The 12716-nt window shown below is 40.8% G+C and overlaps 1 protein-coding gene across 1 annotated transcript; it reads left to right on the forward strand.

Moving 5' to 3' along the window:
- Positions 1–10763: 10763 nt before the first annotated feature.
- LOC124408799 (ubiquinone biosynthesis O-methyltransferase, mitochondrial) lies at positions 10764–12657 on the forward strand. The gene is made up of 4 exons (XM_046885992.1): positions 10764–10902; positions 11068–11560; positions 11720–11900; positions 11980–12657. The coding sequence occupies exons 1-4, from the start codon at positions 10844–10846 to the stop codon at positions 12099–12101; spliced, it is 855 nt and encodes a 284-aa protein (XP_046741948.1). The 5' UTR covers positions 10764–10843; the 3' UTR covers positions 12102–12657.
- Positions 12658–12716: the final 59 nt, after the last annotated feature.

A 12716-nucleotide genomic window follows, 5' to 3' on the forward strand; every position in this document is an offset into this window, starting at 1 on the left:
ATTACGTCGGAATAGTGCCTCAACGAATTTATTGTAACACTTTTCGGAATCGGCGAAATTTTAGCCAAAAATCCAAAGGGGTTAGCCTCACGTTTTTGGTCATTTTTGGAGCCGGAAATTTCTCGTGTTGGAATCAATTTGTACGACCATCTCTAGAGTAATTCGACCCCCAGGAACTCAGAAACCGCATCAAAAAAAGCCTGGGATCAGCAGGAAAGAAATTACGATGAAAATCATGAGTTTTTCGGCTGTAACTTTTTAGCTGTCACTCGCAGCGTATTGGGACTCCGTTTAATCGATTCCTCTCGCAAAATTACGTCGGAATAGTGCCTTAACGAATTCATTGTAGCACTTTTCGGAATCGGCGAAATTTTCGCCAAAAATCCAAAGGGGTTAGCCTTACTTTTTTGGTCATTTTTGGAGCCGGAAATTTCTCGTTTTGAAATCAATTCGGATGACCATCTCTAGAGTAATTCGACCCCCAGGAACTCAGAAAACGCATCAAAAAAAGCCTGGGATCAGCAGAAAAGAAATGACGATGAAAATCATGAGTTTTTCGGCTGTAACTTTTCAGCTGTCACTCGCAGCGTTTTGGGACTGCGCTTAATCGATTCCTCTCGCAAAATTACGTCGGAATAGTGCCTCAACGAATTTATTGTAGCACTTTTCGGAATCGGCGAAATTTTCGCCAAAAATCCAAAGGGGTTAGCCTTACTTTTTTGGTCATTTTTGGAGCCGGAAATTTCTCGTCTTGAAATCAATTCAAATGACCATCTCTAGAGTAATTCGACCCCCAGGAACTCAGAAAACGCATCAAAAAAAGCCTGGGACCAGCAGCAGAGAAATTACGATGAAAATCATAAGTTTTTCGGCTGTAACTTTTTAGCTGTCACTCGCAGCGTATTGGGACTGCGCTTAATCGATTCCTCTCGCAAAATTACGTCGGAATAGTGCCTCAACGAATTTATTGTAACACTTTTCGGAATCGGCGAAATTTTAGCCAAAAATCCAAAGGGGTTAGCCTTACTTTTTGGTCATTTTTGGAGCCGGAAATTTCTCGTCTTGGAATCAATTTGTACGACCATCTCTAGAGTAATTCGACCCCCAGGAACTCAGAAACCGCATCAAAAAAAGCCTGGGATCAGCAGAAAAGAAATTACGATGAAAATCATGAGTTTTTCGGCTGTAACTTTTTAGCTGTCACTCGCAGCGTATTGGGACTGCGTTTAATCGATTCCTCTCGCAAAATTACGTCGGAATAGTGCCTTAACGAATTCATTGTAGCACTTTTCGGAATTGGCAAAATTTTCGCCAAAAATCCAAAGGGGTTAGCCTTACTTTTTTGGTCATTTTTAGAGCCGGAAATTTCTCGTCTTGGAATCAATTTGTACGACCATCTCTAGAGTAATTTGACCCCCAGGAACTCAGAAAACGCATCAAAAAAAGCCTGGGACCAGCAGCAGAGAAATTACGATGAAAATCATGAGTTTTTCGGCTGTAACTTCTCAGCCGTCACTCGCAGCGTATTGGGACTGCGCTTAATCGATTCCTCTCGCAAAATTACGTCAGAATAGTGCCTCAACGAATTCATTGTAGCACTTTTTGGAATCGGCGAAATTTTCGCCAAAATCCAAAGGGGTTAGCCTTACTTTTTTGGTCATTTTTGGAGCCGGAAATTTCTTGTCTTGGAATCAAATTGGATGACCTTCTTTAGAGTAATTCGACCCCTAGGAACTTAGAAAACGCATCAAAAAAAGCCTGGGACCAGCAGCAGAGAAATGACGATGAAAATCATGAGTTTTTCGGCTGTAACTTTTTAGCTGTCACTTGCAGCGTATTGGGACTGCGCCTAATCGATTCCTTCCGCAAAATTACGTCGGAATAGTGCCTCAACGAATTTATTTTAACACTTTTCGGAATCGGCGAAATTTTCGCCAAAAATCCAAAGGGGTTAGCCTTACTTTTTTGGTCATTTTTGGAGCCGGAAATTTCTTGTCTTGGAATCAATTTGTACGACCATCTCTAGAGTTATTTGACCCCCAGGAACTCAGAAAACGCATCAAAAAAAGCCTGGGACCAGCAGCAGAGAAATTACGATGAAAATCATGAGTTTTTCGGCTGTAACTTTTCAGCCGTCACTCGCAGCGTATTGGGACTGCGCTTAATCGATTCCTCTCGCAAAATTACGTCGGAATAGTGCCTCAACGAATTTATTGTAACACTTTTCGGAATCGGCGAAATTTTAGCCAAAAATCCAAAGGGGTTAGCCTTACTTTTTTGGTCATTTTTGGAGCCGGAAATTTCTCGTCTTGGAATCAATTTGTACGACCATCTCTAGAGTAATTCGACCCCCAGGAACTCAGAAACCGCATCAAAAAAAGCCTGGGATCAGCAGAAAAGAAATTACGATGAAAATCATGAGTTTTTCGGCTGTAACTTTTTAGCTGTCACTCGCAGCGTATTGGGACTGCGTTTAATCGATTCCTCTCGCAAAATTACGTCGGAATAGTGCCTTAACGAATTCATTGTAGCAATTTTCGGAATTAGCGAAATTTTCGCCAAAAATCCAAAGGGGTTAGCCTTACTTTTTTGGTCATTTTTGGAGCCGGAAATTTCTCGTCTTGGAATCAATTTGTACGACCATCTCTAGAGTAATTTGACCCCCAGGAACTCAGAAAACGCATCAAAAAAAGCCTGGGACCAGCAGCAGAGAAATTACGATGAAAATCATGAGTTTTTCGGCTGTAACTTTTCAGCCGTCACTCGCAGCGTATTGGGACTGCGCTTAATCGATTCCTCTCGCAAAATTACGTCAGAATAGTGCCTCAACGAATTCATCGTAGCACTTTTTGGAATCGGCGAAATTTTCGCCAAAATCCAAAGGGGTTAGCCTTACTTTTTTGGTCATTTTTGGAGCCGGAAATTTCTCGTCTTGAAATCAATTCGTACGACCATCTCTAGAGTAATTCGACCCCCAGGAACTCAGAAAACGCATCAAAAAAAGCCTGGGATCAGCAGAATAGAAATTACGATGAAAATCATGAGTTTTTCGGCTGTAACTTTTCAGCTGTCACTCGCAGCGTATTGGGACTGCGCTTTATCGATTCCTCTCGCAAAATTACGTCGGAATAGTGCCTCAACGAATTTATTGTAGCACTTTTCGGAATCGGCGAAATTTTCGCCAAAAATCCAAAGGGGTTAGCCTTACTTTTTTGGTCATTTTTGGAGCCGGAAATTTCTCATCTTGGAATCATTTCGGATGACCATTTCTAGAGTAATTCGACCCCCAGGAACTCAGAAAACGCATCAAAAAAAGCCTGGGACCAGCAGCAGAGAAATTACGATGAAAATCATAAGTTTTTTGGCTGTAACTTTTTAGCTGTCACTCGCAGCGTATTGGGACTGCGCTTCATCGATTCCTCTTGCAAAATTACGTCGGAATAGTGCCTCAACGAATTTATTGTAGCACTTTTCGGAATCGGCGAAATTTTCGCCAAAAATCCAAAGGGGTTAGCCTTACGTTTTTGGTCATTTTTGCAGCCGGAAATTTCTCGTCTTGGAATCAAATTGGATGACCATCTTTAGAGTAATTCGACCCCCAGGAACTCAGAAAACGCATCAAAAAAAGCCTGGGACCAGCAGCAGAGAAATGACGATGAAAATCATGAGTTTTTCGGCTGTAACTTTTTAGCTGTCACTTGCAGCGTATTGGGACTGCGCTTAATCGATTCCTTTCGCGAAATTACGTCGGAATAGTGCCTCAACGAATTTATTCTAACACTTTTCGGAATCTGCGAAATTTTCGCCAAAAATCCAAAGGGGTTAGCCTTACTTTTTTGGTCATTTTTGGAGCTGGAAATTTCTTGTCTTGGAATCAATTTGTACGACCATCTCTAGAGTAATTTGACCCCCAGGAACTCAGAAAACGCATCAAAAAAAGCCTGGGACCAGCAGCAGAGAAATTACGATGAAAATCATGAGTTTTTCGGCTGTAACTTTTCAGCCGTCACTCGCAGCGTATTGGGACTGCGCTTAATCGATTCCTCTCACAAAATTACGTCAGAATAGTGCCTCAACGAATTCATTGTAGCATTTTTCGGAATCGGCGAAATTTTCGCCAAAATCCAAAGGGGTTCGCCTTACTTTTTTGGTCATTTTTGGAGCCGGAAATTTCTCGTCCTGGAATCAATTTGTACGACCATCTCTAGAGTAATTCGACCCCCAGGAATTCAGAAAACGCATCAAAAAAAGCCTGGGATCAGCAGAAAAGAAATGACGATGAAAATCATGAGTTTTTTGGCTGTAACTTTTCAGCTGTCACTCGCAGCGTATTGGGACTGCGCTTAATCGATTCCTCTCGCAAAATTACGTCGGAATGGTGATTCAACGAATTTATTGTAGCACTTTTCGGAATCGGCGAAATTTTCGCCAAAAATCCAAAGGGGTTAGCCGTACTTTTTTGGTCATTTTTGGAGCCGGAAATTTCTCGTCTTGAAATCAATTCGGATGACCATCTCTAGAGTAATTCGACCCCCAGGAACTCAGAAAACGCATCAAAAAAAGCCTGGGACCAGCAGCAGAGAAATTACGATGAAAATCATAAGTTTTTCGGCTGTAACTTTTTAGCTGTCACTCGCAGCGTATTGGGACTGCGCTTAATCGATTCCTCTCGCAAAATTACGTCGGAATAGTGCCTCAACGAATTTGTTGTAACACTTTTCGGAATCGGCGAAATTTTCGCCAAAATCCAAAGGGGTTAGCCTTACGTTTTTGGTCATTTTTGGAGCCGGAAATTTCTCGTCTTGGAATCAATTTGTACGACCATCTCTAGAGTAATTCGACCTCCAGGAACTCAGAAAACGCATCAAAAAAAGCCTGGGATCAGCAGAAAAGAAATGACGATGAAAATCATGAGTTTTTCGGCTGTAACTTTTCAGCTGTCACTCGCAGCGTATTGGGACTGCGCTTAATCGATTCCTCTCGCAAAATTACGTCGGAATAGTGCCTCAACGAATTTATTGTAGCACTTTTCGGAATCGGCGAAATTTTCGCCAAAAATCCAAAGGGGTTAGCCTCACGTTTTTGGTCATTTTTGGAGCCGGAAATTTCTCGTCTTGGAATCAATTTGTACGACCATCTCTAGAGTAATTCGACCCCCAGGAACTCAGAAACCGCATCAAAAAAAGCCTGGGATCAGCAGGAAAGAAATTACGATGAAAATCATGAGTTTTTCGGCTGTAACTTTTTAGCTGTCACTCGCAGCGTATTGGGACTCCGGTTAATCGATTCCTCTCGCAAAATTACGTCGGAATAGTGCCTTAACGAATTCATTGTAGCACTTTTCGGAATCGGCGAAATTTTCGCCAAAAATCCAAAGGGGTTAGCCTTACTTTTTTGGTCATTTTTGGAGCCGGAAATTTCTCGTTTTGAAATCAATTCGGATGACCATCTCTAGAGTAATTCGACCCCCAGGAACTCAGAAAACGCATCAAAAAAAGCCTGGGATCAGCAGAAAAGAAATGACGATGAAAATCATGAGTTTTTCGGCTGTAACTTTTCAGCTGTCACTCGCAGCGTTTTGGGACTGCGCTTAATCGATTCCTCTCGCAAAATTACGTCGGAATAGTGCCTCAACGAATTTATTGTAGCACTTTTCGGAATCGGCGAAATTTTCGCCAAAAATCCAAAGGGGTTAGCCTTACTTTTTTGGTCATTTTTGGAGCCGGAAATTTCTCGTCTTGAAATCAATTCAAATGACCATCTCTAGAGTAATTCGACCCCCAGGAACTCAGAAAACGCATCAAAAAAAGCCTGGGACCAGCAGCAGAGAAATTACGATGAAAATCATAAGTTTTTCGGCTGTAACTTTTTAGCTGTCACTCGCAGCGTATTGGGACTGCGCTTAATCGATTCCTCTCGCAAAATTACGTCGGAATAGTGCCTCAACGAATTTATTGTAACACTTTTCGGAATCGGCGAAATTTTAGCCAAAAATCCAAAGGGGTTAGCCTTACTTTTTGGTCATTTTCGGAGCCGGAAATTTCTCGTCTTGGAATCAATTTGTACGACCATCTCTAGAGTAATTCGACCCCCAGGAACTCAGAAACCGCATCAAAAAAAGCCTGGGATCAGCAGAAAAGAAATTACGATGAAAATCATGAGTTTTTCGGCTGTAACTTCTTAGCTGTCACTCGCAGCGTATTGGGACTGCGTTTAATCGATTCCTCTCGCAAAATTACGTCGGAATAGTGCCTTAACGAATTCATTGTAGCACTTTTCGGAATTGGCAAAATTTTCGCCAAAAATCCAAAGGGGTTAGCCTTACTTTTTTGGTCATTTTTGGAGCCGGAAATTTCTCGTCTTGGAATCAATTTGTACGACCATCTCTAGAGTAATTTGACCCCCAGGAACTCAGAAAACGCATCAAAAAAAGCCTGGGATCAGCAGAAAAGAAATGACGATGAAAATCATGAGTTTTTCGGCTGTAACTTTTCAGCTGTCACTCGCAGCGTATTGGGACTGCGCTTAATCGATTCCTCTCGCAAAATTACGTCGGAATAGTGCCTCAACGAATTTATTGTAGCACTTTTCGGAATCGGCGAAATTTTCGCCAAAAATCCAAAGGGGTTAGCCTTACTTTTTTGGTCATTTTTGGAGCCGGAAATTTCTCGTCTTGAAATCAATTCAAATGACCATCTCTAGAGTAATTCGACCCCCAGGAACTCAGAAAACGCATCAAAAAAAGCCTGGGACCAGCAGCAGAGAAATTACGATGAAAATCATAAGTTTTTCGGCTGTAACTTTTTAGCTGTCACTCGCAGCGTATTGGGACTGCGCTTAATCGATTCCTCTCGCAAAATTACTTCGGAATAGTGCCTCAACGAATTTATTGTAACACTTTTCGGAATCGGCGAAATTTTAGCCAAAAATCCAAAGGGGTTAGCCTTACTTTTTTGGTCATTTTTGGAGCTGGAAATTTCTCGTCTTGGAATCAATTTGTACGACCATCTCTAGAGTAATTCGACCCCCAGGAACTCAGAAACCGCATCAAAAAAAGCCTGGGATCAGCAGAAAAGAAATTACGATGAAAATCATGAGTTTTTCGGCTGTAACTTTTTAGCTGTCACTCGCAGCGTATTGGGACTGCGTTTAATCGATTCCTCTTGCAAAATTACGTCGGAATAGTGCCTTAACGAATTCATTGTAGCACTTTTCGGAATCGGCGAAATTTTCGCCAAAAATCCAAAGGGGTTAGCCTTACTTTTTTGGTCATTTTTGGAGCCGGAAATTTCTCGTCTTGGAATCAATTTGTACGACCATCTCTAGAGTAATTTGACCCCCAGGAACTCAGAAAACGCATCAAAAAAAGCCTGGGACCAGCAGCAGAGAAATTACGATGAAAATCATGAGTTTTTCGGCTGTAACTTCTCAGCCGTCACTCGCAGCGTATTGGGACTGCGCTTAATCGATTCCTCTCGCAAAATTACGTCAGAATAGTGCCTCAACGAATTCATTGTAGCACTTTTTGGAATCGGCGAAATTTTCGCCAAAATCCAAAGGGGTTAGCCTTACTTTTTTGGTCATTTTTGGAGCCGGAAATTTCTTGTCTTGGAATCAAATTGGATGACCATCTTTAGAGTAATTCGACCCCTTGGAACTTAGAAAACGCATCAAAAAAAGCCTGGGACCAGCAGCAGAGAAATGACGATGAAAATCATGAGTTTTTCGGCTGTAACTTTTTAGCTGTCACTTGCAGCGTATTGGGACTGCGCTTAATCGATTCCTTTCGCAAAATTACGTCGGAATAGTGCCTCAACGAATTTATTTTAACACTTTTCGGAATCGGCGAAATTTTCGCCAAAAATCCAAAGGGGTTAGCCTTACTTTTTTGGTCATTTTTGGAGCCGGAAATTTCTTGTCTTGGAATCAATTTGTACGACCATCTCTAGAGTAATTTGACCCCCAGGAACTCAGAAAACGCATCAAAAAAAGCCTGGGACCAGCAGCAGAGAAATTACGATGAAAATCATGAGTTTTTCGGCTGTAACTTTTCAGCCGTCACTTGCAGCGTATTGGGACTGCGCTTAATCGATTCCTCTCGCAAAATTACGTCAGAATAGTGCCTCAACGAATTCATTGTAGCACTTTTCGGAATCGGCGAAATTTTCGCCAAAATCCAAAGGGGTTAGCCTTACTTTTTTGGTCATTTTTGGTGCCGGAAATTTCTCGTCTTGGAATCAATTTGTACGACCATCTCTAGAGTAATTCGACCCCCAGGAACTCAAAAAACGCATCAAAAAAAGCCTGGGATCAGCAGAAAAGAAATGACGATGAAAATCATGAGTTTTTCGGCTGTAACTTTTCAGCTGTCACTCGCAGCGTATTGGGACTGCGCTTAATCGATTCCTCTCGCAAAATTACGTCGGAATAGTGCCTCAACGAATTTATTGTAGCACTTTTCGGAATCGGCGAAATTTTCGCCAAAAATCCAAAGGGGTTAGCCTTACTTTTTTGGTAATTTTTGGAGCCGGAAATTTCTCGTCTTGGAATCATTTCGGATGATCATCTCTAGAGTATTTCGACCCCCAGGAACTCAGAAAACGCATCAAAAAATGCCTGGGACCAGCAGCAGAGAAATTACGATGAAAATCATGAGTTTTTCGGCTGTAACTTTTTAGCCGTCACTCGCAGCGTATTGGGACTGCGCTTCATCGATTCCTCTTGCAAAATTACTTTGGAATAGTGCCTCAACGAATTTATTGTAGCACTTTTCGGAATCGGCGAAATTTTTGCCAAAAATCCAAAGGGGTCAGCCTTACGTTTTTGGTCATTTTTGCAGCCGGAAATTTCTCGTCTTGGAATCAAATTGGATGACCATCGCTAGAGTAATTCGACCCCCAGGAACTCAGAAAACGCATCAAAAAAAGCCTGGGATCAGCAGAAGAGAAATTACGATGAAAATCATGAGTTTTTCGGCTGTAACTTTTTAGCTGTCACTTGCAGCGTATTGGGACTGCGCTCATCAATTCCTCTCGCAAAAATACGTCGGAATAGTGCCTTAAAGAATTTATTGCAGCACTTTTCGGAATCAGCGAAATTTTCCTCAAAAATCCAAAGGGGTTAGCCTTACTTTTTTGGTCATTTTCGGAGTCGAAAATTTCTTGTCTCGGAATCGATTGGTATGACCATCTCTAGAGTAATTCGACCCCCAGGAACTCAGAAAACGCAATAAAAACAGCCTCGGACCAGCAGCAGAGCAATTACACCGAAAATCATGAGTTTTTCGGCTCTTACTTTACAGCTATCGCTCGCAGCGTATTGGGACGGCGCTTAATCGATCCCACTCGAAAAATCACGTCGAAATAGTTTATGAAAGAATTGTTCGCAGCATGTTTCAAAAGCGTCGAAATTCTCGCGAAAAATCCAAAGGGGTTAGCCTTACTTTTCCTTAGGTTCGACAATCTTTTGTCTCGGAATCGGTTTCTATGAATCGTTTTATACTAATTGATCTCTAAGGCATGCAGAAAACACATGAAAAAGATCGTATACGATCGTCAGCAGAGCAGATACGAATATGTCTTTCGTTTTTTGGCTCTTACTTCAGATATGCCGCGCTCGTTTTGTGTTCAAACACTGCCGAATCGATCCCCTTCTCACAGTTATGTTGATACAGCGTCTGCATTAATTTATTCCGGCGTTTCTTCAACAGCTCCGCACATTTTCGACCGGAAAAACTCAACGGGTAAAGTCTTCCTTCTCTCCAATCCTAGCATCTGTAACTTTTCATACCAGAATCGATTTCAATCACTATTTTCAGATTAATTTGAACCCAAAGAAACCAGTAACATCATACCGAAGCTCATTATGGGACCAACGGCTCAAGAAATACGATGGCCAGTCCTAAGGTTTTTCAATTCAACAAATAATCATTTTCAGTAGAAAACGGTTGAAAAATAATTGAGACCGTGACTCAATAGGTGTTTAATATGAAAATATTTGAACTGGAAATGGATAGGAAAATATTTGCTGGTAGCACTAAAAACTACTTAGGACAGAAGCAGAGCTACCTACGAGCTCGGGAACGCAAGAGAGACAAAAGACCATTGACAGCACCAGGAACTTATTTCGGAACGCACCCATAGAATGCAGTAATATTGGGTGCATTCTGAAATGAGCACCCACAATCATAGACTGCTAGAGATTGACAAGATTATTAAAAAGTTAGATAAAAAGAGTAAGCATTAGCGGGAGCCGACCTCCCTTTTGCACGGTCGAAAGAGTGGGCAGCAGCCATGAGGTGGCAAAAGCAATAAAGCAAGCGGGGAGGTATACTTGTATAAGCTAGGAGTTTCCCCCGCCAAGTTACCGATTAGAATCAGACTTTGGATTCCCGCCGCTGCTTTCTCCTTCTAATTAGGGCTTCAGCTAGGGTTTATGCTCCCATAATCAGTGCTGTCAGCCATCTTTTATCTCTTCAGCGCGAACGAGTTCGTAAGTAGCCTAGAGGTAAGTAGCTCTGCCCACGGTCTTCTGTGCCTCCGTCCTAGGGAGTTTTTCGAGCTGCTAGCTAGTTTCGGAACGCACCATTGAAATGTACCGACCGTGGACAAAGAAATTCCCATATGATATTTTCTCCGACAGTCACAACGGTTTCTAAATCAATCAACTGTCTGTCGCCTGTTGAAGACGAAGCTGTAGCGTGTATATGCGTCGGAAATTACAAGTTGTCAATTTCTATATCAGGACGTTACTTACATCAAAGAGGATAGGGTAGAGCAAACATACATCATAGACGCTTGAAATAATTCAATATTTACTATTGTCATTACAATCAGAAATCATAATGAGGTCTGTTACATTACTTGGATCATTCAAGGCTAGTGTCAGAAGACATTTCTTCAGGTAATGAGAAAACATAACCCTGCAAAACTTTGACTCTATCCCATGGCAAAGCGATGAACAACTTCTTGATATTTTATCAATGCTTTCGCTCTTCCATTTTCAGACACAATTAGCAGCGAAAAACAAATGTCCATGACGATATTTTACTTAGCAATTAATTTTCAGTACAGCTCAATCAAGTAAAGGATTCGAGGATGCAGCTAAATCTGGATACACAACAGTTGATGCAACTGACGTAGAGCGTCATTCGAAAATCAGTCACAATTGGTGGGATACTACGGGAGAAATGAAAGCTCTGCATTCTCTGAATACCTTAAGAATACAGTTTATACGAGATGGGCTAGCCAACACTGGCATTACGAGTATGATACCCTGCCTTCCTCTCAATAACATTAAAATACTAGACGTGGGATGTGGCGGTGGAATTCTTTCTGAACCACTGGCAAGAATCGGCGCAGACGTTACAGGGATTGATGCATCCTCCGAACTAATTAAAACTGCTACTGAACACGCTAAACTAGATATAAACCTGTCAGAAAGATTACACTATATCAGTACCAGCATTGAGGAACACTCTCAATCCAACCATGAAAAATATGACGCTGTTGTCACCTCAGAAGTACTAGAGCATGTTGCAGATAAAGAACTGTTTTTGAAGGTAGTGATATGTTCATGAAATGCTTTTTTGTTTTTTCATTTATGCTTGAAATGTTTTAAAAAGTCTTTCATTTAAGGCAATGAGTATAATATACGATGAAAGCTCTATGTTTTGGCAAATAAGTTCATTTTGCAGTACTGAAAATTTCAACTTCTACAGTGCTGTACTGCTGCAGTGCGGCCTGGCGGTTCCTTCTTTTTGACAACGATAAATAAAAGTATGGCATCATTACTTAGTGCAATCATTGCAGCTGAGTATGTATTAAAATTGGTCCCACGAGGAACTCACGATTGGAACAAGTTTGTTTCACCAAATGAAGTTAGACGGATACTGGAATCTGGTCAGTATTTAAAGTATTCAACACCTTCGAACATCATTATCATACAATTTTACCTCATTCATTGAACAATCCTTTCTAGCTGGCTGTCAAACTAAATTGATCCATGGCATGTGTTATAATCCACTAACAAATGAGTGGTCTTGGATGTCTTCGACAGCAATCAACTATGTTCTACACGCAGTAAAGCGCGAAGAGCCCTAGTACACCTACGTTTTTCTGCATTAGTAATATTTAATTTAAATGTATTGATCAATTTTCTGGCATGTCTGTAAGATATTATCGAAAATTTCAAGATAATTAATAAATTTACTGTGGCTGATTTTCCAATTTTGACAACAAGATCATTATACGTATTTGGAAGAGGGTGAAAAATCAGAGAAGAAAAACTTAGTGTAGAGATCATGCGATTTTCAGAAGACGTAGAAACTGATGAGGAGTAATATATAATATGGATAATGGAGATAAGCTGGAGAAAATGGGTAAAATATCCAGATCGAGAAGAGTGTGATATTGCTGTAGAAAGTTAATTAACGTTGAAACTAAACTTTAATTATTTTTTAAGCATATACTTGTTTTTCATAACATTATTGATCTACAATAAAATGTATAATTTTATATAATTTATAAACGTCTACGTATTAAATACATATTGATGTGTAAGATGAATATCTTTCTGAACATTTTTGTTCAATGAATAATATTGATATAAAATCGTAGCAAAAATATAAATAAAATATTCCGTGACTTGTAAGTTGAAGCGCGAAACACGGTGACATGAATATTGTATACTTATGCCCCTGTTTTATGGCTGCCAGT

Source organism: Diprion similis, chromosome 8 (genome assembly GCF_021155765.1).
Source record: "Diprion similis isolate iyDipSimi1 chromosome 8, iyDipSimi1.1, whole genome shotgun sequence".
In the NCBI taxonomy this organism is placed as follows: domain Eukaryota; kingdom Metazoa; phylum Arthropoda; class Insecta; order Hymenoptera; family Diprionidae; genus Diprion; species Diprion similis.

Excerpts from the sequence above, each read along its gene's own strand:
- LOC124408799 (XM_046885992.1), top strand. The coding sequence starts at position 10,844 with ATGAGGTCTGTTACATTACTTGGATCATTCAAGGCTAGTGTCAGAAGA. Across the intron at positions 10,903-11,067 it reads GTCAGAAGACATTTCTTCAG|TACAGCTCAATCAAGTAAAG; the intron begins GTAATGAGAAAA and ends ATTAATTTTCAG. Across the intron at positions 11,901-11,979 it reads TAGACGGATACTGGAATCTG|CTGGCTGTCAAACTAAATTG; the intron begins GTCAGTATTTAA and ends AATCCTTTCTAG.